At 37.4% G+C, this 27,249-nt stretch overlaps 1 protein-coding gene across 1 annotated transcript in view; it reads left to right on the top strand.

The window, feature by feature from the left end:
- Nucleotides 1-27,249, top strand: part of PTPRM (protein tyrosine phosphatase receptor type M) — a 495,619-nt gene that overhangs the window by 383,534 nt on the left and 84,836 nt on the right. The window contains 4 exon segments of the mRNA XM_032222734.1: nt 11,594-11,745; nt 13,600-13,674; nt 14,517-14,543; nt 20,264-20,451. Coding sequence (XP_032078625.1) covers nt 11,594-11,745; nt 13,600-13,674; nt 14,517-14,543; nt 20,264-20,451 — 442 coding nt within the window.

The raw sequence follows: 27,249 nt of genomic DNA, 5'->3' as shown, positions 1-27,249 counted from the left end.
TGTTTGAATCCTAAAGTTTAGGAAAAAGGAATAGAAAGTCCTGGAGGTTCACTCCCAATTTTTAGTGCTCTATGCAAATATAAATGATGGCATGACAGACATTGCCAGTTGGATATTAAGCTGTTTGCTTTGGTGACAGAATGTACCAAGAGCAATAGGATGACTGCTACATATGGCATGTCAAGCGTAGTATGGGCTGAAGCTAGTTAAATGTTTTTCTCATGCTGCCATCAGGCTGATTGCTTTGTGGTCTTTTAAGTTATGAGAGTTGCTATTGGAAATACATCATGAAATGAAGGGTTAGTCTTTTGTCTCTAATCTGCAGTCATGATATACAATGTATATCTACTCTTTTGCTCATTTTATCTGACATACTTTTTTGGACCCTGTATATTGATTTGAACCATGACAGTACTCTGAGAGTTCTTGATTATTGTATTACTGTGAGATGTTTTCATTAGACTTATGAGTTTGCTACAACTTCTATTATAGCAAGATTCTGCTTCTTAATATCTTTGAATAATATAATTCATTGCCTTTATTTTATATCCCTAAAATTATTGTTTTGTAGCAAATATTAATTCAGTGTGTGGAAATACTAAGAATTACTATGAAACCTATTCCTGTATAGTCTTCGCCAATGTCTATCTTAAGACTAAAGTTCTTAGAAACAGAAAACCGTAGACAGAAAAAGACCCAGTGGCCCAATGAGTATCCTTTGTTGGGAGGGGGGGGATTTTTGTTTAGTTGCTTTTGTTGTTTTCTTTCTTTCTTTTTCTTTTTCTTTTTCATTAATTTTGCTTTGTTATTTTATTTTTTTAAAAATTTGTCGGATGACAGACGTTTTTATCCCAAGCATGTTTGAATTGAGCGATTCTTTTTTCCAAGTGCATGATCTTATATTTAGAAACTGCCTTTATTATCGAAAATACTAAAGTGGGGCACAGTAAAAGATAACATACATTCTATTTTTATATGTGTAGGAAAGCTTAAATTTAAAATATAAATATTAAAAAATACTGCGGTACTTCCCAAACCGATTTCATCATTTTTGTAGCAAAATAATATTGTTGTTCTTTGAAAACCATCATGTTCCAAGCCTTATTTAGAAATCAATCTCCTTTAATTCAGTACCTATAGATACTTGCATATAGATAAGTGAATACTACTCTGTAGGTCTTTCCCCCCCCCCCAAAAAAAAAACTATATTTGTTACACAGCATTTGCACAATTACTGATAACATGTAATGCATTTATATTTGTATCAGGGCATTTCCACATAGGGCTGTTTCCTTTTCCCATCCCTCCAAAGTAATTTGAAAATGGCTGTTTCAGGCAGTGTTGTAGTTCATTCTAAAGCAGCCTTTTGAAATCAGATATGAAGTGCTAGGCAGCCCTAATAAGCTGCAAAAATCAAACTAGGTGGCTTTTAACAGTGATTGTGAAACTGACTTGAAGCTGATTAGCAATTAGTTTGCTGATAAAATTTGTCTGTCAAATCTACTGTAGCTGGGGAATAGGAACTTTTTTTCAGTGTATATTTTTTGTTACTTTACATATCGACAAACACATTTTTAAGGCTTCAGAAGAACTTTTTCTTCTTTCTTCCTGATTAGCACCAAGACAGAGAACCATACTTTGCAAATGTTTATTTTTAAAGCTACCTATTGGAAAGTTATACATTAACCTAACATGAAAATATTTAGTTGTGGTGACGCTTTAAGAGATATTACAGACAGTCCTCAAACTACAATCATTGGTTCAGCAACATTCAAAGTTAATGCTGAAGGAGGAACTTGCAACTGATTTTCAAAATTCTGACTGTTGCAGTGCCCCTGTTGTTGTGTGAACGAAATTTGGGCACAGGCAACCAACACACTTATGACCATCTGCAGTGTCCCATGATCACCATTTGTGGCCTTCCCTCCTGGCTTCCCACAAGCAGCTTCTCACAAGCAATGTCAATTGGGAAGTTGGGAGGTAAGGTCTCAACTCATTCGGGTAAGTCTCTGCCATGCCTTTTTTGCTCATACCCGCTCAAACCCACCATGCCCTCCTTTCCCCCTTCAGTCGCACACAACCCGCTCACATGCACTTTGCACCCCCTTTCCCAGACCTCCGTTCATTCACTCACACTTCACACAACCCTTCCTGGGCTTCCAGGTGTCTGCATGCATCCCACAACCCGCTCACATGCACCTTGCACTCCCCTTTCAAGGCTCCCCCCCCTCTCTCTCTCTCTCACACACACACACACACACTACATTTGCCTGCACTCTCCCTGTGTTCATACACACCATGTACCTTCCTTCTAAGACCTTTCTGTATTCTCATACATCCTGCACCCTCCTTCCTGAGTCATCTTATGGTCACACACAAATCATGCTTCCTTTTGTATCCTCCCTCTGCTTGTGTCTTACTGCAGTACACACACCCCTTGTCCAACTTGTACACAGCCTGTACCAGGAGGGCCTTCCCCCTCCACCTGCAGCATCCTTGTTCCTTACTTAGAACTCCTGCTGCTTCCCACTTAATGACCTGCATGTCTTGGCATCTGGGACTGCCTGTATTGCTATCACTAAGTGATGCAGTCACATGTCATTGCGTTTTATAACTGCATCACTTAGCAACAGCAGTCCTGGTTCCAACTGCTGTCATACTCAAGGATTGCCTATACTCTAATCCTGATTACTGAACTGTTATCACAATACGTGTTATAGTGTCTTAAGTTCTTGATTGAAATGAGGATCTTCAATGAGCTTTGGTCTTTAACAGGAAAGCCCTCCTCGCTGTATTTGAAATAGCTTTAAAAGATCTACTATTTAACTATGGAAGTTTTAAAAGGAATTGACATTGGCAGCTCATTACTCCATTCATGTTTCAGGCTCTGCAACTAAAAGCTTGACTTGATTATGAAGGGGATTATTTAATTATTAGTATTTTCCTTCCTCAAGTGATAATTAGTCTCAAGATGATGTTAATAGAATATGTCTATATGGAAAATATCATGTCTGTATTATCATTTGTCATATATTCACTCAGTAGTCCCAAAGTTGACCAGTGTTGCCATATATTCACTATTTACTATGCTCTTGTGATATCCCAAAAATACAGAAAGGAAAGCTTATCAAATATCAGATAAGATTTTTAAATAAGGGGAATAATTCTCCTCTCTAATGGGAAAAATACACTATTGTTGAAATAATACTTTCTTCTTTTTTATATTAGATTTTTATTTTTTTTTAAATCTCTATAGTGCTGCATCTAGAATGTGCTTACTGACTTATAACTTGTAATTAAATATTATGAACTCATAGAGCAACTGTAGGTATTATTCTGGTGTAATATATAAACCTGTTATATATCTTAGTTAAGTAGCAGAGAAAATAAAGAGAGGAAATTTAATAGTCTTACATCATCATTCAGTTGAAGAGTAAACTAGTAATTCAAATTAATGCTTTCGTGTATATGATTATACCACTAGGTTCCGTTTCTGGCCAAATTATACCTTAACCTGGTACAGGCCCTTTGAAAGGGGCAGCTAAAAGTAACATGTTGCAAGGGTTACATTTATGTTTACTTATGACTTGGGTAAGTCATAAGTAAACATATCATTAAACAAGAATAGCAAATTTAGATGTCAAAATAATAAGTTGGGTTTTTTTAAAGTCTCTAGTAATTGGTCTTGTCAATCGTATAATGACCCTGAAACCTTTCATTATTTTTTCATTTTTGAGATACTCTGACTATAGAGGCTGTGCAATATAATAAGCTATCTCGAACTATATGAAGCTTCATACTAAAAATGATCAGGGCCTTTTGAGAGAAGCATCTTTGAAAGGTCAAAACATAATAGATAGAGAACTCTGAAAGAATATGGAATATTGGGGGAATGTTATTGGTTTTTCAGTTTCATAATAATACAGACAACTAAACTTCTTTCCACATTCAGTGAATGTGTGGAGTGGGAAAAAGAAATTGGGTCAGTTGTTGCCACGTTTGATCTGACAGTGGTTTAAAGATACTCAGTATACTGACATGCCTCAGACATCCCACTGATATGTACTAAACTTGTTTATTTGGATCTGTTCCTAAGTTCAAACTTTGCAAAGAAAATTATATTATCATTACATAGAAGAAAAGGAATAATAGTTGCAATTATAAGCCCTGCTTTATATATTCACACAAAATTGGAAGTTCCATTCTTGCTATAATTACTAAGACCACAAAAAGAACATTTCCTCTTAACCCATAGTTGAAATATTTGAGTAGACACATGAGGGATATTTTACTGCAGGGCAGAAATTTATAATATAGAAAGTGGAAAATCGGTTTATGAGCAATGAATCATAGCTAAGAAAAAGAACCGGCGGCTCAAGTACAATATGCGGAGAACATATTTGGATTCCAGAACCTTCGGTTATAAGGGTCAGAAGACGGTGAGAAAATCTCCACCTGAGATAACAGGAAGTATGACCTGAAAAACACAAGCTGGGTCAAGCTGACGACTATCTTAATCTAATATTATGACTCTCAAAGTGACCAACAGACTTTCTGGCATTCTGATTGATTGCTTTCCAATCATTGTTCTCTTGTATATTGTCCCCATCAAGGTGACATTCAACCTTGAGTGAGAACATTTGATAGATCCGTCCTCCATGGATGTATCCAAACCACTCTCAAAATCCTCCACATTAATGATTATCATTATTTCTGCTTCTAATGTATAGTGCTGTTTTCCATGCAAGAAAGGTAGAAAATTTCAGTTTATCAACTGTGCAAACATATCTGTATAATACCATTTGATTGATAGTTCTCACAGTCTTCCCCTGAAACACTGTCATTATGTTCAGTAAAATTTCATTCCACCCATTGTTACTGATGCTCTGAAATATACCATTAAAAGCTGATCAGATTGACAATATTATATAAACCTTACAAATAAATAAACCTTCAGCTCCAAAGTTCTTCAGAGCATTGAACATGCTTTAATTTTCAGAAACTATCCACAAAAATCACAATTTTAATGTGGTAGAAGAAGAAAAAACAGACTTGACTCTTAAATATTTTCAGAGTCTTAGTAAGGACTTTATATAGCTTTTTGTGTGTGGGGGGGGGGAGGTGTCTGTTTTATTTTCAGATTTATTCTCTTAATATAACTGAACAGATTTTTCTCATCTTGGCAGCCTTAGCTTCAGTCTACCAAAGCAGGGTTCAGCAATAAATCTTAGCCCCTCAACTTCACGCAGCTTAACTTGGCTATTAGACTCAAACTTGTCTCTCAGACACATAATATGGCACAACTAGATAAGAAATTTTAGAACTAAGCCTATTGATCATTGACTATCCTCAGACAGTTGTGAGAGTACAGTTTGCCTCTGATACTAACAGCTATTTAAACTCACTGTTTCTTTTTCCTGCTTTTCCCATATTTCAATGGGGTTTTTTGCCCTGCACTTAATGAAGCTGAATCAGTTATTAACATATCTAGTATCTGTATCAGTGGTGGGTTGCTACCGGTCCGCACTGGTTATCGTGAACCGGTTGGTCACCGGACCTGGAAGTAAGTTCCGGAACACCTGCCCCGGCCCTGTATACCCAGACGGTATTTTGTCCCTTCTGTTCTCTGTGCTCAGAAAAGCAACTCTGGGAAGGTCCTTTGCTAGCAGGCAGGTTCTAGGACGCCTGCCACAACCAAAGAACCTTCCCGGAGTTGTTTTTCTGGGCACCGGGAAACGGATGGCATTTTGTCCCTTCTGTCTCCCTGTGCTCAGAAAAGCAACTCCGGGAAGGTCCTTTGCTAGTAGGCAGGTTCTAGGACACCTGCTGCCACCAAAGGACCTTCCCGGAGTTGCTTTTCTGAACATGGGGAAATAGACGGTATTTTGTCCCTTCTGTTTCCCCGTGCTCAGAAAAGCAACTCCGGGAAGGTCCTTTGGTAGCGGCACGTGTCCTAGAACCTGCCTGCTAGCAAAGGACTTACCCGGGCTTCCTTTTCTGAGCACGGGGAACCGGACAGTATTTTGTCCCTTCTGTCTCCCTGTGCTCAGAAAAGCAACTCCGGGAAGGTCCTTTGGTGGCGGCACAGGTCCTAGAACCTGCCTGCTAGCAAAGGACTTACCTGGGCTTCCTTTTCTGAGCACGGGGAAACGGATGGTATTTTGCGCTGGCCGTTCCGCACAAACTACTGCCCGTTGCCCCAGAAAGCAAGTCCGGACACAACCTCATAAAGTAGCGAGGAAAGATCCGTGTTTAAAAATAGATGCCTTAACCACCACCGAGGCCTGCCGTTCGAAGAAGTGGGTGGAGGAAGCAATCACTTCTTGTTCCAGGTCAGTTTGGCTGCAGTGCTACCGTTTCCCGCCCGTTAGGCTTTCGCCAGGATCCTTTTTGGTGAAAAATCCGCCCCCCCTTCTCTTTTTGAGGCTGCGGAGTTGACTGGTTTCCACGGGGCTAATGCGGAGGGAGAAGCGGCTTGGGAGGATTTTTCCCACAGGGTTTGGCAGAAAATGTCGTGGAACGGGGTTTTTGCAAAACGGAGTTTCCCCTTAAGGCTCCACTGTGTTCCCATGTTCTATATCTGGATGGGTTCACTGGTTCACTCCTTGCCTTGATCGGGGCCTGTAATGTACACACAGTGGGCAAAAGAGGGAGGGAGGAGGGATATTGGACAGGAAAGTCCATTGGAGTTGGCCGGCTAATAATTCAAATAATTAAAAAAGAAACTTTGGGGGCTACAGAACTTGGGATCCTGGGGTCAATCCACAGATTGCAAATCGTGTTTCAGGTATCCCAAATTGGAGTTTATATTACTCAACCAGAATCCAATCAACCCTATTGTGGTTTAGTGGGACACATGAAAACCAGGACTAATGATAAGATTGTTTAGCTCTTGCGTGACTCGTGCTCCTGCAAGAGATTGGCATGTTTTGCAAATTCAGAATGTTAAAAGATGGCACTCTTAGTTCAATTGGGATAAGCATGGGGCCCTTCTGGTACTTACCCAACAATGAGACTGCTCCTCATCCGATTCGTCAGACAAGCTGGAGCTAACGCCTCCCTCCTCCTCCGGTCGGAAATGCTGGGGAACATTTTCAGTGGCAAATGAAGCTTCTCTCTTCTTGCTCGGGGCCTTTATTGCTCTTCCCTCTTTGTGGGGAGGGGTGGAGCGGTCTGAGCCAATTTTACGCAGCAATTCACGGCACGATGGCCTTCCTTTCCACAGCGGAAGCACGTGAAAGGCTTGGTTTTGCCTGTGAAACCCCCTTTTCCCTCACTCCTGGGGCGGAGGGGAGCTTTTGGAGATGCTGGGGGGGGATTTCTCCGCCTCTCCCTCCTTCATGCATTGCAGCCTGGCTAAATCCAACTCAACGTCTGCCGCGTGTTCATACCAAGCAGTTACACGGCGGGGAATGCATCTGTTTATGCACTGTTGGTATATTTTTTCATTCAATCCCTCAGCGAACTGATCCAGCAAAGCGCCTTCCGACCACCCCCTCATATAGGCTGACAACTGTTGAAATTCCTGGACATAATCTGGCGCCGATTTATTTCCCTGCTTCAGAGGCATAAATTTCAGGCGCCCGCATCTTTCGGTCAATGGGTCATCAAACCTCCTCTTCATGGCTGCCATAAAGTCAATAAAATTCCTCAGGAGAGGGGAATTGCATTTGTGTAGGCCAACCATCCATTCGGCTGCCTTCTTCTCTAAGGACATCAACACCATTCTCACTTTCATTTCATCTGTCTCTAAATCAGGTCCATAGATTTCCATATAATTCCAGACCTGAATTATAAAAAGCCCTAGAGTTTTAGGGTCTCCATCGTATTTTACGGTTAAGGGAGGGACTTTTGCCATTTGGTGTCGCCTGGGGGGCCCCCCTGCTCTTTGAGCGGCCCTAGCTGGAGGGGGAGAGGCTGGTTCTGGGTTTTCTTGCACCCAACCCCCCTCGGCTTCTTCACCCTCCCTTAAACTATGCATCGAGTACCGTTGCTCAAGATCTTCAGCTGGCTCCCTTTCCACTGCTCTCTCACGGCTTCTGCGTTCAGTCCAAGCTTCTTCGAGGAGTCTCATGGCGTGGGAAAGCTTGTAATCCTCTTCCCCAGAGTCACCCCAATCCGCTGATTTTTTCTTTGGTCTCCTTCTCGTGACTCCAGCATCCAATTCCTCAGACTCCTCTTTTTGTCCCACACTCAAAGTTCATCTGGGACAAACAGCAGGCTCTTCCGCTCTTAGTCCGGCCAGCCTTTTGGTTAAAGATGGTCCTGCCATTGCCCCCTCTTCTTCCTTTTGGTCACTCACATGCAAAGACATTTCTTTTCTTCTTGTGAGGGCACCCCCCTCGGTAGGTTTTAGCTCTGGGATGGGTGAAAGATGAGACTTAGCTTATTGTCAGCAGCACTTCATTCAGTAATCAGGAAAGGAAACCACTGGACTCCATTTGTATTGAAATCAAGTGTACTTTTACTAATCATAAATGAACAGTTGCAAAGCTAAGCCTGGTTAATTAGGCGCGAAAGCGAATAATATATTGTATAATTCATTCCCCTCCCCTTGGCATACCCGTGCATAGTCCAATCATAATTCTCCCAAATGTCAGGTGTGAGATAACTTCGAAAGGCATCATCAGGATGGAATGCTGGACCGTTGGCCTTGGCGGGAAACACTCCTCCTCCACATGCGCAGTAAGGTGGTCAGTTCAGTGTCTAGAAACTTCCTCCAGCATAACAATGACTCCCCTCCCAAATACCATGCCCCCCTCCCCCGTTTCAATGGCAGCCGAAGCAGTAGCAAAGCAGAAGCTGACATGTCTTTATCAGAAGGAACCTATATGTACTTGCAAGTAAAATAAAAGCCAGATTATATGCAAAGACAACATCCCCACCAAAGTTTTTTTTAAAAAAAATAAATATTCTTGAAAGGGTAAAGAGGAATGACTTGTGTGAGAAGCACCAATTGTAATCCATCATTTAGAGACTTCCAATTTGTTCTGCCTGTCCATAACTGAGTTAGTCTATTTATTAAATTTATATACCTCCCATCTCACTAGCTTAACTGATTTGGGACAGTTTACAATGCAATAAAAGCTAATAGACAAGCATTAAAATTAACAATTGAAGGCTAAAAATCCATGAGGATGAAACACTGCAGGGATGGTTTTTTAGGGACAGCACCACACCTCCATATTTTCTCTCAGCCCCTGTTTTGGTTTATTTATTTGATCAAATTTTGAAACCAACCATCTCCCTCACAAAGGAATTCCGGACAGTGTACAAATAAAATATTAAAACCTAAAAAAAAAGCATATAAAATTTGAAAGAGGCAAAGATGATTAAAATGCTAAAACTGAATTAAAATTAAAGCTTTCAATTTTCCCTTGCATCAAGGCTCTCCAACAGAAGAGACTCTTGATAGCTCCAGGTTGTAGTGAGGGGTCGTGGGTGCTCTCTGTGCTTGGTGGTTTTCTTACAGACATTTCATTACCAAACTAGGTAACATCATCAGTGCTAGAAGGGAGTGGGGTTGAGGGGGAAGGAGGAGAAAGATAGGACAAAAAGGAAAAAGATAAGAAGGGACTGTGGGATCCTTTGGTGTTCTCTGAACTTGGTGGCTATTAATTATTTTTAGGGAATTTTTATTTATTTATTGTTTATATAATGTTTGTTACAAGAAATGTTATTCCTTTTTACAAATGTTTTATTTGTGATGCAATATGTTGCTTTTAAGTGTACTGGTTGGTGCATGATTTATGTGTCTCAAGGTGGCTGCTTTTCTATGGGCAGGCCAAGTTGGTGCAAGGCAGCTTTGCCATATTTTGTGTGTTTCTGTGTGATACCTGGTTGTTTAGGTAATTGTGAGGTGGTTGCTGGTTCTGTGAGCTTCCTGGCACTGTCCTTTATAATTTCCCACAATGCCTTGATGGTTTTTATTCCAGTGGCTTTGTCTTTCCTGTTCTTAGGGTTAGGGAAAAAACTGGTTTCATCTGCAGTCTTTTGGGGGGAAATTGTTATTTTTTGGCGCTTTCCTGGCACTGTCATAGTTTATGTGTGTGGGTGTGTAATGTCCTGCAGTTATCTACACATTAATAATGATCAAGTACTAATAATATTTCCTTATACATTTTAGTGACCTTTCCTTACATAATTGGTGTTTTCTTTCATACTTTTAGATTTCTAATTGCTGTTTCTGTTAGTTAGCAATTGATAAAACAAATCCCACGTGAAAAAGTATTCGAAGCCTTCTTGATTTTAATTGTCAATTTATTCATTCCTGCACATTCTAATATTTATTCATTTTCATATCTTTGTTTTTTCCACTGTTGTGCAAACACAATTCCAACAGCTGTTAACATGTGTAAAATTAAATATGTATTTATTCCCTTTGAAATACAAGTAGTAAGTAGTAAGCTACTTACCTTCACATGGCTGGCAAGCCACTCCCACAAAGGAGGCCATACCCACAGAGTAGGTTCCAAAAATTTTTGAAACCCACCACTGATCTGTATCCTAGGCTGTGATGGCTTTAGCCTTATGTTTCACACCTGCATATGTTGTGAGTGTAATGTTTAATACACCTGATCTTTGTAGGCCTAGGGAATCTGATAATCAGTTTACACACTTTTGCATCATCCAATCAGAAAACAGATTACACTGATTGCAGTGCCTCTCAAGGAATCACACCAAAATCAGACGCTCAGGTTTTTGAAATACAGTTAGTCTTCAACTTAACAACAGTTCATTTAGTGGCTGTTCAAAGTTACAACAGCATTGAAAAGAAGTGACTTATGACCATTTTTCACACTTATGACTGTTGCAGCATCCTCATGGTCATGTTTGGATCCTTGACAACTGGTTCATATTTATGAAAGTTGCAGTGTCCCGGGGCCAGGTGATGACTTTTTGTGACATTCTGACAAGCAAAGTCAATGGAAAAGCCAGATTCGCTTAACAATGGTGTTACTAATTTAACAAATGCAGTGATTCACTTAACAAATGTGTCAAGAAAAGTCGTAGAATGAGACAAAACTCACTTAGCAAATTTCTCAGCAATTTTGGTCTCAATTTTGGTCATAAGTTGAAGACTGTCGGAACGTGTTGTCTTAGACCTTACATCCAAAGTCTGGATTCAATTGCCCACTGTTACAGTCACCCTGATATCAGGGATTTCCTAGAGTGGCTGACTTACAGTTTGCTAGCCCTTCAAAGGCAGGCTGGCAAACCAAACAGGTTTTCCAGTCCAGTTTTAGAATCCAAGGAGTTAATAACACAAAGGAAGCCTAGTGTCCTAAGGATATACCCTTGTGCTCAGGCATCCATAAACCTTTTTCAGGCATCCATTATTTTTCCTTCATCTCTATATACTACATATAACTCTTTAATTGTGTATTTTATGATTCTAATTGTATGTATTGCCTTTTTTCATTAATTCACAGTGGAAATGTTTGTGTGTGTCTGTGTGTGTGTGTGTGTGTGTGTGTGTGTGTATGTGTATCGGGGGGGGGGCTTTTTAGCAGAAGTGAATTTATAAATTATAAAATGATGAATTCTTGTTTATTGAAGCATCGTCTCCTTTTCTTAATGTTTCCTTCTTAAGAAAACTGGCCAAAAAGCGAAAGGAGACATTGAGTAACACACGACAAGAAATGACAGTGATGGTGAACTCAATGGATAAAAGCTATGCTGAACAAGGTACCAACTGTGATGAAGCTTTCTCTTTCATGGATACACACAATCTAAATGGGAGATGTAAGTGAAAGTCATTTTAATTTCTGCAGAGCAAATAGCAAAGGGAAGTGAAAGGCTCTTAAATGCTTGTTACTCAATCCATGGGCTCCAAGTTCTCACCGTGGAACATTTCACATCATATAGCAAGAAGATGAAATTGAATCTTTGAGGAAGAAAATTTTATATTTTTGCCTTTCCCTTGCTTCCAAACAAAAAACCACAGATATCAGTGCAGCACGTGTTACATTCAATTGCCTCATTTATTATATAATGCTTCTGATATTGTCCATATATTGGTGACCATTTTCAAGAAATATCATAATATGTACAAATGGTGGCTCTTTAGCTACAGCTGACAAATTTCAGAGATCCTACCTTAAGAGAATTCAGTAAATTGATTTGGAGTCAGATTGATCCAGGTTCCTAAGACTATAATGGTATTTAATTGAGATTCCATGCTGCTGTGATATTTTGTCTCAGAAAAATTAAAGCTATGAATATAGCAAGCTGCCCTATCTAGGATCAGACAATTTGTCCATCTTGTCAATATGGACTATTTCAAACTTCCCAAATAGTACAATCCAAGATGTAGAGACTGCAACTTCCATAGGATTCTGAGTAATGCCTCCCCAACTCATCAAGAGTATGTGTTAAGGTAAAGCTGATCTATTCTGTCTGACAGCAGATTTCTCAGGTCTCAGACAATAATCTTTAAACAGATCTCAGCTTTGCTATTTGAAATCTATTCAACTGAAGATCCCAGGAAATGAATTAGAGTCCTCTTGCGAACTCTTTAGTTGCTATGCTACTTTTAGAACATGACATAAGCTATACAAAAGTATTTTTATTACTATTTTTTAAAGGAAAAATTCTTCCATGAGTGAAAATATAAAATGCATATAAACTATAGGGCCGTGATGGCGAACGTAAGTGGCACGCACTGCAGGCACGCCAGCCGTCGCCCCAGCCCAGCTCCACTGCACATGTGTGGGCACTTCCTGCCAGCTAGCTGGTCTTCGGGCTTCTGCCACGCATGCGCAAGGGGCGGGGCGCATGCAGGGGATGTGCATTTATACGTGGGGCAGGGGAGTGCGTGGGGTCAAAGGAGCAAGAGCACACATACATTGCATTATGGGTGCAGGCGCGCTTTCGGCATGCAAAAGCAAAAAAATTAGCCATCACTGCTATAGGGCAATAGTTCCACGGAAGGGAATTCAAAAGTGTCTGTTAGGACTGTGAAATACTTTATTGTATTGTGAAAAGGATGCCTTGGAATACGCAGATGCATGAATACAGCACTTGCTTGCAACTAATTAAAGGAATCCCCTCTTTTTCTTGGATCATATGGCTGCAGCAGAAACCTTTTCCTAACAGCCACACCATTCCGAAAAAGGATACATATTAAAAGTCCTTTAGTTCAGTTCAATTAAGCTAATGGGCATAAGATTCTAGCCCAATTTAAAGCATTTTTGGACTAAGTTCTTTCCCAAAGTTGCCTTTAGCAGCTTGTGGTTCTTTCCTACACTGTCCCTTCCAATATCGTTGGAGAGAAATCCATATTACATCTCCATTTTATGATAGATGATAGTGTGGCAAGATATAGATATATATAAAACTAGGTCATAGAATTCTTACTTTCAGAAAGCACCTTTCAAAGCATGCAAGAAAATGAAAGAAACATCTAAGAAAACACAAAATATTAAAATAATGCCAAGTTATAAAAACGCTCTTGCTAATTTTTTATGTAACATTTTTTTCCACAATATCATTTTCCATATAAGATTTAACAAGATTCATGATCTAGGGGTGTGATATAAATAAGCTATTGTTTGCTAATATTTTGTTTAGATTAACTGCATAGAGTTCTCTTTCCAGCTGTATCATCGCCCTCTTCGTTTACAATGAAAACAAACACCCTGAGTACAACTGTTCCCAATTCATATTATCCAGGTAACCAACTATTTCATTGGTTTCTAAATACTGTAAATAGTTTACTTTTATAACAATCTCTTAGAAACTGTGAGCTGTTTCCCTAATTTAGGCAATGTTCTATAGAGCACTGTTTCTCAACTTGGTCACTTTAAGATGTGTGGACTTCAATGCCCAGAATCCCCCAGCCAGCTATAGAGAGAGAATCAGAAGAGTACTCACTTCCTTGAAGTATAGCGGGTAATGGCTACCACAGAGAATAAGAAGCTTAAGTGTATCTCTTATGCACACATATAGCCATCATATCTCCACTATCAGTGTTTTAAGTACAGATGAAATATTGAACATGACCAAAGTTTAAACACATATATGAATATCACAATATATTCTTGTGATTGCCCATATATAAAAATCCTTTTAAAAGAGCTAAATACCATTTGCATGAAATAACAACTTTCTTATTAGAGTTTTTCACACTTTGGAAAGTGACTCTAAAAAAATACTGCAGACTTGGCTTGAAGACTTTAAGACTTTAACTAAAAGCTAAAGCATTAAAGCAATGTGGATGAACTTCCAAAAAGATGCCATTCCTTTAAGAATCTAATTTTTAAACCATGGTGACTCTTAAAGTAACCAACTTGTTTTCTTCTTTTCTTTATGGAGAACCCTGAAAAAGTTGGGCTGCTATAGCAAATAAAGATGTTGCAATTGCACTTCTGCAAAACTACTTTCAAAGTGTAAAATCTCTATTGCTTATAACTCATGGCTTTCTGACCAAAAAATTTTTTGGAACATTGGCTCGTTATTTACTTTTCTTTCTCTTTTTACCTTTTCTGCATTGACCTGCTTATGATGTATGACAGATCCATTTGTGCCAACTGCAATTTTAGGTGAGAACATTTCCCTTTATCAATGTCTGTTGCAGAAACAATACAAGTTCAACCTAGGTAGTAAAACATTGTACTTACACAGGTGTAATATTCTATTCAAAATGTGCAAACTATTCTGCATTTAACATTCAGATAAAAGTTATCATACTAGGCTTTTATTATCATAGATGATTTAGTAGACGAGGGAGATTGAATATTTTTAGTTATTGGTCATATTTATAAAGTAATGGGTAAATCAAACAATGCAAGTGTGGTAGTCAAAAATTCAGCATAATTTTAATTTAGTCTATAAATAAATTAGTGTTAAATATGATTTATGAACTCTATAGCATAGTAAATATTTTCCACTTTCTATTTAATTTGTGTATCACAAATAAATGGGATTATCACAATAATAACATATAATGTACCACATCCCATCCAGGTGGAAATACTGTAGTAGAATTCTGAGACAAGAAGCATATTTTTACCTTTCTTTTAGGAAATTGAAAACTACTAATTGTCCAATAAAAAGAGAATGAAGGGAAATGAGTTAACCATGCTAAGATAACAAAAATAACATGAAATGCTACTACACATGAAATAATAACAAAAATGGGCTGTGCTTTGTACTACTACTATACTAATCATAATCTAAACCAAGCAAAACAATACAATAGCATGTAATAAGAATTTCATTCCAGTATTTAAATTGCTGCTGCTTTTTTCCTTGTTCTTATTGGTGCATAATTTAATCTTATGAATTCCAGTTTGTTGACTCTACTATAAAACTATTGAATACATGGGCTTTAAAAAAAGAGAAAGCAGATTTAAAATCCATTCATCTAACAGAAATATTTTGGCCTTAAAAACACTGGTACAAGAATCTATAAAACCATATCCTAAATTGTTTTTAAACTACTGAAGTCAAAAGTGATTTTTCTTTTCTTTTGTCATAAACAAAAGCAAAGATAATTCATTGTGCTTTACTCAATCTGTGGTTTCCCCCTATCCACCTCTTAATAATATAAGAAATGTTGTAATCTAATTATAATTGGCAAAGAAATTATAAATGGTTTCTTATAACTTACTGTGAGGAACCTGCAGTCATCACAATAATACAATAATAGGTATGCAAATGAAATTTACAGTGATTTTTACAGATTTTCTCCAGCAAGTTGTAAATGTTATGACATTTTCAATAAACAAAAAACCTGTTACTGTTAAACCATATAACTCTTAATTAGCACAAAACAGAATCTCACTCCTAGTCGTTCAAAAACATACCAGTACATACTTTTCAACTTTCAGTATAAGCCTGAAAAAAGGGTACCTCTATTTAAAAAGTATAAAAATCTTAAAGCAGATTAAGTTTTTCAAGGCTCACACAGAAGTATTAAAACAAGATAGGCTGCTACATTAAAAGCAGAAAGGTGCTATACATATCTAAAGTCTGAAGCTCCCTCTTCTGAATAAATAATAAGATTTTAATGGAATTTCCTATATACTTTATTGTTGAATATATTTGTATCTTTGGCTGAACCTTACAGTTGTTAGAAACTACTTTTTCTTTAATAGAAAGGAGAAAATTACTAAGCAAACTCTTTAACAAAAGTGCATGTCAAGATACTGTATTTTTTATAGCACCAGTTAATGAAATGTTTTCCAAGAACTATTTTGTATAATTTTTTTAAAAGAAACTTTTGGTCTTTCCTTTTAGAATTATTTCAGTTTCTATCCTGACACTTCTAAATGCCTAAAAATAGTAATCAATTATAATATCAAAGTAATGTATCACTGTTTATTTATATGCATTAATTATACCTCCAAACTCTAAATTCTTTGCGGCTTACTTTACACATCTAGTACCAAGCTAGGATTTATTGTTAGGACTATAATTAAGCACAGGACTTGGAAAGAGAGATACTCTCTTTTTTTCTTTTGCGAGAAGTGTTTAGTTTCAATAATTCGTATGTATTCCCAGCAAATCACAGTTTGTTCAGATGACTACCAAATAAATGAATGTCTTGGTTTGTGTTGAAAATTGTCAGTTCCACCCCGGGGGACTACACATCACAAAAGAGGTCCTGAAAGGAATGTTTTCTGTTTAACTCATAATAATGCAAGCTTTTTCAAACCAAAGAAGTCCATTCAGTTCTTGAATAGGTCAGTAGATAACCCATTTAAAAAAATAATGAGGGAAATGAAATACATTTAAATCAGATTTAAATCACTTCCCCTGTATTTAATAATTTTTGCTTCTGTTACATTAAAATGATTATTAACATGCAATTTTTCCTGTGAAAGAACTTGACTATGATTACACATCTTTTTGAAGTAGCAATTCTTGGATAGTGTTTTTCATAGAAATCTCACTATTAGAGTTAGCTTCCCATCAAAGATGCTCTTCACTTGAACTGAAATCAGTAACTAGGCTAATGATATTTCGGTCAGTTTCTTACCATATTGGAATCTTGTTCTGAAATACAGCAAAAAATAAGTAGATCTAAGAATTGGTAACTTTCTGAGCAACCAGAAGGCCATTAACTACGTTTCACATATTGGCAATGCAATTTAGAATTTCATTTCAATATGCACTTTCTAAAGGAAATTGATAACTGTAGTATCCAACTGCATGCAGATGGGATAATCAAATCTTTATTTCAAAAATCCATATGTACTTCTTTATGAAAATGTATGTTTCTAATATATAGAGGGATGTCTAACAGAAATAATTGTAATGGGCTTTGTATGGATATGCAACATAAATACAAAAGTTGTATTGACTCATTTTGCAGCCCTACAGTGGATCCTGCTACTTAACTATAATATAATAACCTAAAACAAAAACAATAAAGTCTCTACATACTTTATTTTGAAATTTCATAAACCAATTTCCAACCCTATGTTTCTTTCTTTACTTATTTTCTTATTTATTTTGTCTTTTTGTGTCTCAGCCACCTTGTAATATTCAGGTGCCATTTCAGCAACAACATATTGTAACAACACTTGTATATCGCCTTTCATACCATGCATCCTAATGCCATGCATCCCAGTTTTGTTGAAGAGGAGCTAAAGGGAACTCTGTATATCAGTATTTGTATTAGATTGGCCCACCTGGAATCTGGGAGAAACTGCCATGTGTATATGGCATACATTTGCTATTCTATATATTCAGAGTTAGGATTAAACAAGTCACTAACTGCTTGCAGGAGCAGTGCAATCCACCAGGCCAAAATAATTTTAGCAATGTTGGTGTTCTTTTCTTTATTATGTATAGAACTCTATGCCTATATTCTGATTTTTATCCAGTGTAGATCGTCTGTCTGCTCTTAAGAACAGGGATATTCACCTTGCAAGCCTCCCCCACCCCAAATGTAATTAAGGCTCCCAGTGCCTCTCTAAAATATTCTTATCTCATAATAATTTCAAATGTAATAGAAGGGAAAATACTTTAATACTTTGGAAATAATCATAGTATTGAGTCCACATGTAATAAATCAATTCACATTAAGCTTAGTTTTAATCCTGATTTAGGTCCTCCCCCATCCACTCTTTTCTCTCCGTCTCTCTTTCTTGTGTAGGGGATGCAGTTCCTATACATCATTTAAAGGCTCCAGATATTTGTGTAGTACTAATTAAGAGATTAGAGTTTATAGATGAATCTAAAAATATTTTTGTTTTTATGAATGGCTGGATAATTTCTGAAATGTGACTGGGACCCCAGGTTATATTGCCATGGAAACAAAGGAAATGATTTGATTCTTAAATTCTTTCTTCATTCACAAATGAAGGGGGAATTTCCACCAATTCCTCCATTTATTTAATGCAGCTTCTAAAATTCATTCAAAATTCAGATTCCAAAGGAAAAGCTGATTTTTAAAAGATGGACTTTGGAGAAAAGAGAAAGCCACATTTTATTAAAATCAAATATGTCCAGTTCAAAACAAGAGAAGTTAGGATTAAAACCAATCTCTGAAAATTATATTGCTGTGGAGCTACAGGTTAAGATCTACTAGATAAGAACAGTGAAAATCATGTCTTTCAACTGTCCCTTTCATATACCATTTAGTCTAGTAATGTAAGATAGATAGATAAATAATGTATCCCACTGGTGAATATTCAGAGGTCTGTATACCTCTCTAGTTTTTCCCAGTGAGTTAAAGGATTCTTTGAATATGGGTCAGGGCTATCAATCTGTTGTTAGTAATAAATAATCACTACAAATACTGGTTCATGAATATTGAGAGGAGCTTTATACTGATGACCCATAAGGAGGTGCTAAGTGAGGGTGTTCTGTTCTCATATTATCTTCTCACTCTGTCACCATCAGAAGTGTTAGAACTGTAGTTCTTAGAAGAGCCATTCAACATCTAGAAAATGTTACATTAGACACAACTCTTACAGCAAAAAGATTTCATAATCTGTCTCTCTGTTTTGTCACATAATTTAAAATTTATAGGGATCATTAAAACACAAACAATAGTGGGTATTTTTTTCATATAGAAGGTCAAGTCTGTAAAAACCTGCATCACCTATCCGGCCTTAATGTTCCAGTCAGCAAACCACATATAGGCTGTCATTTAATCTGCTTTTGTCCCATGTAATAAAATGACCCTACTTAAGAATTTACAAGTAGCCCATAATTTTAGAAGGCGATACACTTGTTTATTTTAATTTTTAATAAATAGCTTTGTGAAGGTAATTTTTTACAATGAGAGAAAAACGAAAACATTTCATTCTCACTTGAGGGTGTTCTTTTCTTGTCACATTAAATTAAGGCACCAACATGATTCAGTAAAAGAAAAAGAACATTTTTCTGGTTGTTCAGCCCTTTATGTTAATAAAATATTCAGTTTGTCTGACAGGAAACTAAACTGAAGGTTTACAACCATAAAAATACCTTGCAATTATTATTGTAGTACTGTTGCTTATGGCCTGTTTCCTTTTTTCTTCTCCTCCTTCTCTTTTTTTCCTGATATGTATCTTCTTTAAAGTGCCAATAAATGGTAAGTTTCCCATTGCCCCATCAATGCTGCGGAGGGTGGGAGATGATTTGCTTCACATCCGTTTGGATCAGTCCAGTGGGGTCATGTTGTATGTTGCCCTGCATGTAAGATGACATATAACATTTCATGCTTGATGTGATAGACCTTGTCATATATTTATCTAAATTTGCAGCATGCTAATTTCAGTCAAGCATTATCTCCAATCAAAAGGTTCCTCATAGTTATTCTATATATTTTCTTTCCTAATGTATCCAATCTCCATTTCCATTTTTCTCTTACTTAACAACCCATATCATTTTATGCATTTTTAAACATTTTGCTTTCCACTAACATGAGTCCAGAAATATTGTGAAAAATAATAAATAGTATCCTCCTCCAGTAAATATTTAATTACTTATTAGACTAGGACTTGATGAAGTTTCAGTCTGAAATTTCTGAACTATTTAGAAATCAGTATCCTAAAAAAATAAATTTCCCAATTTACTGATAGGTGTAAATGAGCAAATAAAATAATAAAATATGGTCTACACATTTTTATTGTAAACTAATAGACCTCTGTCTCTTCCCAATACCTTGTGATCTCTCCATGAATAAACTACACAGTAGTTACAATTTAGCCCACCTAGACAATGAAAGATGATGATGGTGTTAAAAGCCAGGTTCAAAATGTATCGTTAACTTAATATGTCAACTGAAAGTAGTCCGATACTTTATTGCATCTTCTTTCCCTAGATGAAACTCATACAGTCGGAAGTGACACAAGTAGCCTGGTCCAGTCACATACCTACAAAAAACGAGACCCTGTAGATGTGCCATATCAGACAGGCCAGCTTCATCCAGCCATTCGTGTTGCAGATTTATTGCAACATATCACTCAGATGAAATGTGCAGAAGGCTATGGATTCAAAGAAGAATATGAGGTAAGTCAACTCCATACAACACATACTGTGCTATGTTGCTCTTCTTCCAGCTTTTTTAAAAATTGCAGATAAATTCCCTGACAAGTCATTTAGATTGAATGATGTAATGATGAAGAGAAGACAGTAAGGAACATAAAGGTATATGTATTATTTCCAATTTGTTTCCTGCAGAAGCTAACAGATTGAAGTCAACAAACAAAACATGAGCTCTATGCAAAGTTTGAAAAGATCATTTTAATTTAGTCTATAGCCATGTGCTCCTTCCATAAAGCTTCATAAAGGGGAATGATGGTCTGCTTCTAGGCCCCATGGAGGAGGTGCTACATTGTGCAAGGTGACTACTCTAGGAGCCTTTGACATTAAGCAATAGGATTCTTGGGATATTCTATGTCCTGGAAAATCTCTTTCTTTTTCTTTGAATGGAGGTCAATTTTCTTTAAGGAGAAGGAAAAGAAGTTAGCAGGATTCTTTCCTTTCAATCATTCTAACAGATGTCCTTACTAGTGTAAGCATGCTTATTTGAATGTTCGTAACTATTTAAAATAATGTTTACTAAAGACTAACAATAGCAAAATGCAATACAAAATAAGATTAAGATGAAAAATAAAAACAAAAACAAAAGGTATAAATATAATGAAAAAATAAAAAGTACAGAAAATAGAAAAAGGAAAAAGATATTTAAGAAAGTGACTCCCTCCCTCATGTATTTAAAATTTAAGTAGTCCATTTTAAACTTTCTTATTTTAATTCTTGGCTAATTTTTTACCTTTTATTATTTTTAAATCCTTTAAATTATTCCTTTGCTCTTTTCTTTAATTTGAGGATAAAGGATCATTTGCTTGATGGCTAGATAGCTCTGCTGCATCAAAGATCTCTCTTTAACTTTGAAGTAATTGTCTTCCAAATGGGAACTTTTGCAAATCTAATATCTTTTTACAGACTATGCTACCTCCACAGACAATGCTACTCCAAAAGTCTATTTCTCAGACCCACAAGACTGAAAGTTCTTCATGCTTCTCAGACTAGTGGGTCTGAGGAGTAGATTTTTGGAGCATCAGTGAGCCATCTCCTGACCTTTCCTTATCTGGAAAGGGTCTGTTCCTATTCTTAAACTAAACTCATTAGTAGGAATATTAGTTATCAGCATATCCTGAAGTATTTTAGGAGTTATTGCCTTTTGCTGGATAAATGCCAACTGACAGAGATAAGAAATACATCTAATTTGATTTTATTATATTTAACTTGATATTCAAATGACATATTTTTTCATTGCCTGCTCAGTTTATACTCAATATCATATTACATTGAATTAGGTTTCCATAAGTCACCATGCAGAGAAATCATTCACCATCCTGCAGGGGAGTTTGTCGATCTTAGTTTTACCCATCCTAAACACTTTCTGACATACAGGCAAAGCAACTCTAGAATAATATTAATTTTAATTTTACAAGAATTAAATTGGGTGAATTGCAAATATAAAAAGCTGGAAATCTTATGCATGCTTACTTAGAAGTTATTTTCTCTGAACTATGGAGATTGCCTCAAAATAACCTTGTAGAGTATTAATTTGTAAGTTATCTTCAAGGCATAATTGGATGAACTAGTGAAAAATGGACAAGAAAAACAATACAGTAGACCTCGACTTAATGACCAGTCACTCAGCAACTATTTGAGTTACGATGGTCCTCCCCAGAGCGAGTTACAATCTGGATTTGTAGATCCAGCCACCCAATCCCTGTAGTCATGCAATCACATTTTGGGATCTCAACGACCAGCCTGCATTTACAGTCATTTGCAGTTTTCTGTGGTCCTGTGAGCACAGTTTACAATCAATTTTGTCAGAAATTAACAGTGCTCCATGATGTCATGCTAGCCACATCACTGTGGAAATGTCTTTGAACAGTAACTGGCTCAATGGCCTTGAGACAGAGGTGAGCACTGCCTTCTGCAGTTGGCAATGATTAGTGGAGTAAAATCCATCGGGACTCCTTTTTTTGCCAGAAATTAATATTTTCTTCCAATTTCTGGAAAAAAACATCCAGTGAGGAGAATAGATTTCCTTAAAAATTGAGGTATAAACTTGAAACCTTCGTATTTGCTTAATAGTCTCCTCAAAAAAAGTTGTAAAATCAGGTGCCATGTGACCCATTTAATGATGGCATGACTTATGGCCATAGTTATGAGATCAATTATGGTCATAAGTTGAGCATTAATGGAGTTAATTATATTAACTACCGTATTTATCGGCGTATAACACGCACCGGCGTATAACACGCACCCCCCATTTTAACACAAAAATTTGAGTAAAAATTTTTTTCATTAAAAATAAATGACTTGGAAGCTCGGAACTTAATGTTGGATTAAAATTTATAACATTAGAACATGAATTATAACATTAACTCCTCTTAAAAGGCAAATATGAAATGAAAAAACACCTCTTTGAGCAAAAAAACTTAATCAGAATCACTGCTTTTTGGAAAACCAAAAACCTCTTCCTCATCTTCACTTGTATCCTCAAAATCAAACTGAGCACTGCTTTCACTGCTTTCACTGTCTTCATAGATCAGTTCGTCTTCTTCCCCATCCAAAGCATTGCTTATGCCACATTTCTTAAAAGAGTTGATAACAATATCTTCTTTGACTGCGTCCCATGATGTTTTCACCCACTGACACACTTTTGAAATGCTAGGTCTTTTCATTCGCCCAGAATTTGTAACTTCATGTTGAGTTTCATCACACATGTATTTATTCCACTCTTCACGCATAAAAGCTTTGAAGGGCTTGTTAATGCAAACATCTAATGGCTGTAATTGTGAGGTCAGTCCGCCTGGAATAACTGCTATATCAGTTTTGAACTTTTGAAACTCCGCCTTTGTTCTTTCTGTAAGATGAGATCTAAATGCGTCCAATACCAATAAGCATGGCTTCTTTAACAAAGCACCTGGGCGCTTCCCCCACACATTTTTAATCCAAAGCTTCATGCCTTCTTCATCTATCCATTCTTTTGGATGAACATGCACTTGTACGCCACTAGGAATTCTCTCCTTTGGTAACGTTTTTCTTTTAAAAATTACCAATGGAGGCAGCTTATTTCCATCTGCAGTGCAGGCAAGAACAAGAGTGTAACGATTTTTTTCATGCCCTGAAGTTTTAATTGTTACTGTTTTAGTACCTTTTGAATCCACAGTTTTATTTGAAGGAACATGAAGGAACATCGAAAGTGAGGGGAACTTCGTCCATGTTGCCGATTTGACCCATTTCAAAATTTTGTCTTTTTCTTGCATTGATAATAAATCTATGAAACTGTATTATCTTTTCCTCATAATCATCTGGCATACGCTGGGCAATCCTTGTTCTTGTTCGCATCCGAAGGTCATGCCTCTTCATAAATCTTTGGCACCATGACGTTGTCCCTTTAAAATCCTGGATTTGCAGCTCTTTGCTGATTTTCACAGCTTCAAAAGTCAGCATTTTTGTTGATAAAGCAATGCCTGCTTTTCTTTGGTTCAGGACGAATTCCTTCACTTTACTTTCTAGTTGTGGCCATTTCGTTATGCCACTGCGCAAAGCACATTTTGATTTTGGTAACATCTTGATTTTTTCGACATTTTTTCGCCACTCTCGTATTGTGCATTCTGTTGGTGGCTCTCCAAAATGCCTTGCTGCAGCCCTATTCCCATGTTGCTTGGCATATTCTACAACTTTTAACTTGAAAGCAGCTGTATATGCTGAACGCTTCTGTCTTGATTCCATCAGGGATATACAGTATTTTACCTATGGCTGTTTAAACAATAAAAGTTACCGTCAGACATGCGGTTCATTTCCCCCTTTAATTGCGCTGACGAGTAACGTCCTCAGCGTAACGTCAGGGACGTCACTCGTCAGAAGTACGGCAGAAGTAACAGCAGCGCGGGCGGCTGCGGACTCACAGCTGATTGGGAGAATGCCGGCGCGTACACTTGGGACCAGAGAGCAGGCGGGCGGGAAGGTAAGCACCCGCAATGATGGAGAAAAAATACAGGCAGCGGACGGCTCTCTCTCTCACAGCTATCGTTTGACCACCATTTAATGGCTGTGACCAGGGGGGCATTCGCCCAGGTTCGCCTGGTGCGCCAGTTGCGACCCTACCTGAATCGGGAGGCTCTCACAACAGTCACCCGGGCCCTTGTGACCTCTAGGCTGGAATACTGCAACGTGCTCTACATGGGGCTGCCCTTGAAGAGCATCCGGCGACTTCAGCTAGTACAGAATGCGGCCGCGCGAGTGATTGTGGGTGCACCTCGGTTCACCCGCATAACACCTATCCTCCGCGAGCTGCGCTGGCTACCTGTCGATCTCCGGATGCGCTTCAAGGTGCTATTAGTCACCCATAAAGCCCTACATGGCAGTGGATCTGGATACTTGAGAGACCGCCTTCTGCCAATTACATCCCTGCGACCAATAAGATCACATAGATTAGGCCTCCTCCGTATACCATCGGCCAGCCAGTGTCGGCTGGCAACTACAAGGAGGAGGGCCTTCTCAGTAGTAGCCCCGACCCTTTGGAACGAGCTCCCCGTAGAGATTCGCACCCTCGCCACCGTCCAGGCCTTCCGCACAGCCTTGAAGAACTGGCTCGCCCGTCAGGCCTGGGGACAAGGATAGTTCCCCTCCCGAATGATGAATGTATGTTGTTTATTATTTTATTATATGTCTTATCTTAATGTCTGTATCTCCCCTTCCCCGATTTTATGTGAGCCGCCCTGAGTCCCCTCAGGGAAAAGGGCGGCCTACAAATATTAATAAAATCTCTAAAAAAAATCTCTAAAAATCTCTGGCCGCTGCGAGCCGCTGCTGCTAGGATGGGGTTAAATCAGGCAGCGGGCGGCTCTCCAGCCGCCGCTTGTTCAATGATGGGGTTAAAGCGAACAGCAGGTGGCTGGAGAGCTGCCGCCACTGCTGCAAGGTAGGGGTTATATCAGGCAGGGTAGCTGGAGAGCCGCCGACGCTGCCATGAAATGGATGCTGCACTTCTATGAGTATCATGGGCGCCGGTGAATCAGCTGGAGCAGGCAGTTTGGGACCCGGCGTATAACACGCAGTATCGGCGTATAACACGCAGGCAGGGTTTAAGCTTGCAATTTTAGTTTTAAAACTGCGTGTTATACGCCGATAAATACGGTAGTTATCAAGCTACATCCTGAACATAAATAATGATATAAAAGTAAAGATTTATTGATGGTATTGTTATTTTATAAATTGAATTAGATTCTGCCTGGATCTTTAAAGCAATTTCTTTTCAATGTTTATTCAGAAAGAGCTGCTAAATATTTAGGATATAAACCAGGTGGGTAGATAATCAAAATGGCCAACATCTTAGAACTACCCTAGAGTAAATGCGCCAAACATTTTCGACCTTTATTTTTCATTTTCTTTGGAGTTTGAGGGCAAGGGGTGAGGGTTAAGCAGTCAAATAACTGCTTTCAGGTTTGCATAGGCTTAAAGCACTTTATTGAGTGATTGATCAGTTGTCTACATTTCTACAGCATTACAAACCAGAGATTTGCAATAGTTTACATTTTACTCATGTTTCCATTTTAAAATTCCTCAGAATACAGATCCTGCCCTTGATATATCATGGAAAATGTGATGTAGCCCTTGAGCTGACAGAAGTGATATGCTTCTGCTATAAATATGCGATAAATATTCTGTATTTATTTATTTATTTATTCATACATTTATTGAATTTATATCTTACTGGAGGCAGGATATCTAACACTTCCTCATCTAATTTTCCCCCACAACAACTCTAGAAATTAGATTGGACAGGATGATGCTGACTGACCTTAAGTCACCCAGTAAGTTTTCATGCCTGAAATTAGATTTGGAAGTAACTCTCCTAGTTTTAGAGTTTACCATTTTGGTAAACTCTAGAGTTTACCTAGTTTACCATTTTGAATATTGTTTGCCAACACCGTAAGATGGATGGCTGGGGAATTCTGGGAATTGAAATCTGCAAGTCTTAAAATTGCCAAGTTTGGAGACTCCTAATATAGAATATAAGAACGGTGATAATAAGTAATCAGAAAAATGTAGAATAAAAAAGGTTAGTCTAAAATATATGTGTAATTAACTGGATGCTGAATTTTTCATAGACAATACATCTAAAAGGTTCTATGTATATTTTGTTACTGTTAAAAAAAAGTAGCACAGATTTTATATCCCTTAAAACAATTAAGCATACATTTCTTTACTAATAAATTATGCAAATTGCTCTTATTATTACAAATGCCTGGTCTACATTTTATACTGATTTTTAAAATATTTATTAAACATTTAGAAAGCAAAAAAGCAGAGTCAAGGAACAAGAGGAAAAATTAAAGCACTAAATAAGTAGATAAGAGATTTACAAGCATTATAAAATTAAATAAATTAAGAACATATTCTCAGAATAATGTTAATTTAATCCTACATACTTGAATGATTTACTTCATTTGAAGACTTCAAATAATTATTAACATCAAATTAATGTATGAGTATCAAGAAGACTAATCAGCACAATATGAAAACAAATTAAAATGAAAAAGTATATTCTTACCTAGTCAATAAGAAATTTATTCTTATTTAACAAACATCCATGACTTAAATGTTAAAGGTTTATATATTTTTTAAAATATGAATTTTAAATGTTTTAGAAGGCCATTGGAAGAATTATAGTCCATAACTAGTTTACACATATATTAAATTTTATATCAGATTTCTTTTTCAAATGTGACATTCAGGAATACTCCTATAACTTTGGTGGCCATTTTAAATTAT

This window comes from Thamnophis elegans, chromosome 8 (assembly GCF_009769535.1).
Source record: "Thamnophis elegans isolate rThaEle1 chromosome 8, rThaEle1.pri, whole genome shotgun sequence".
NCBI lineage: Eukaryota > Metazoa > Chordata > Lepidosauria > Squamata > Colubridae > Thamnophis > Thamnophis elegans.
The sequence above is the reverse complement of the archived record's forward strand: the minus strand, read 5'-3'. Positions and strand labels throughout refer to the sequence as shown.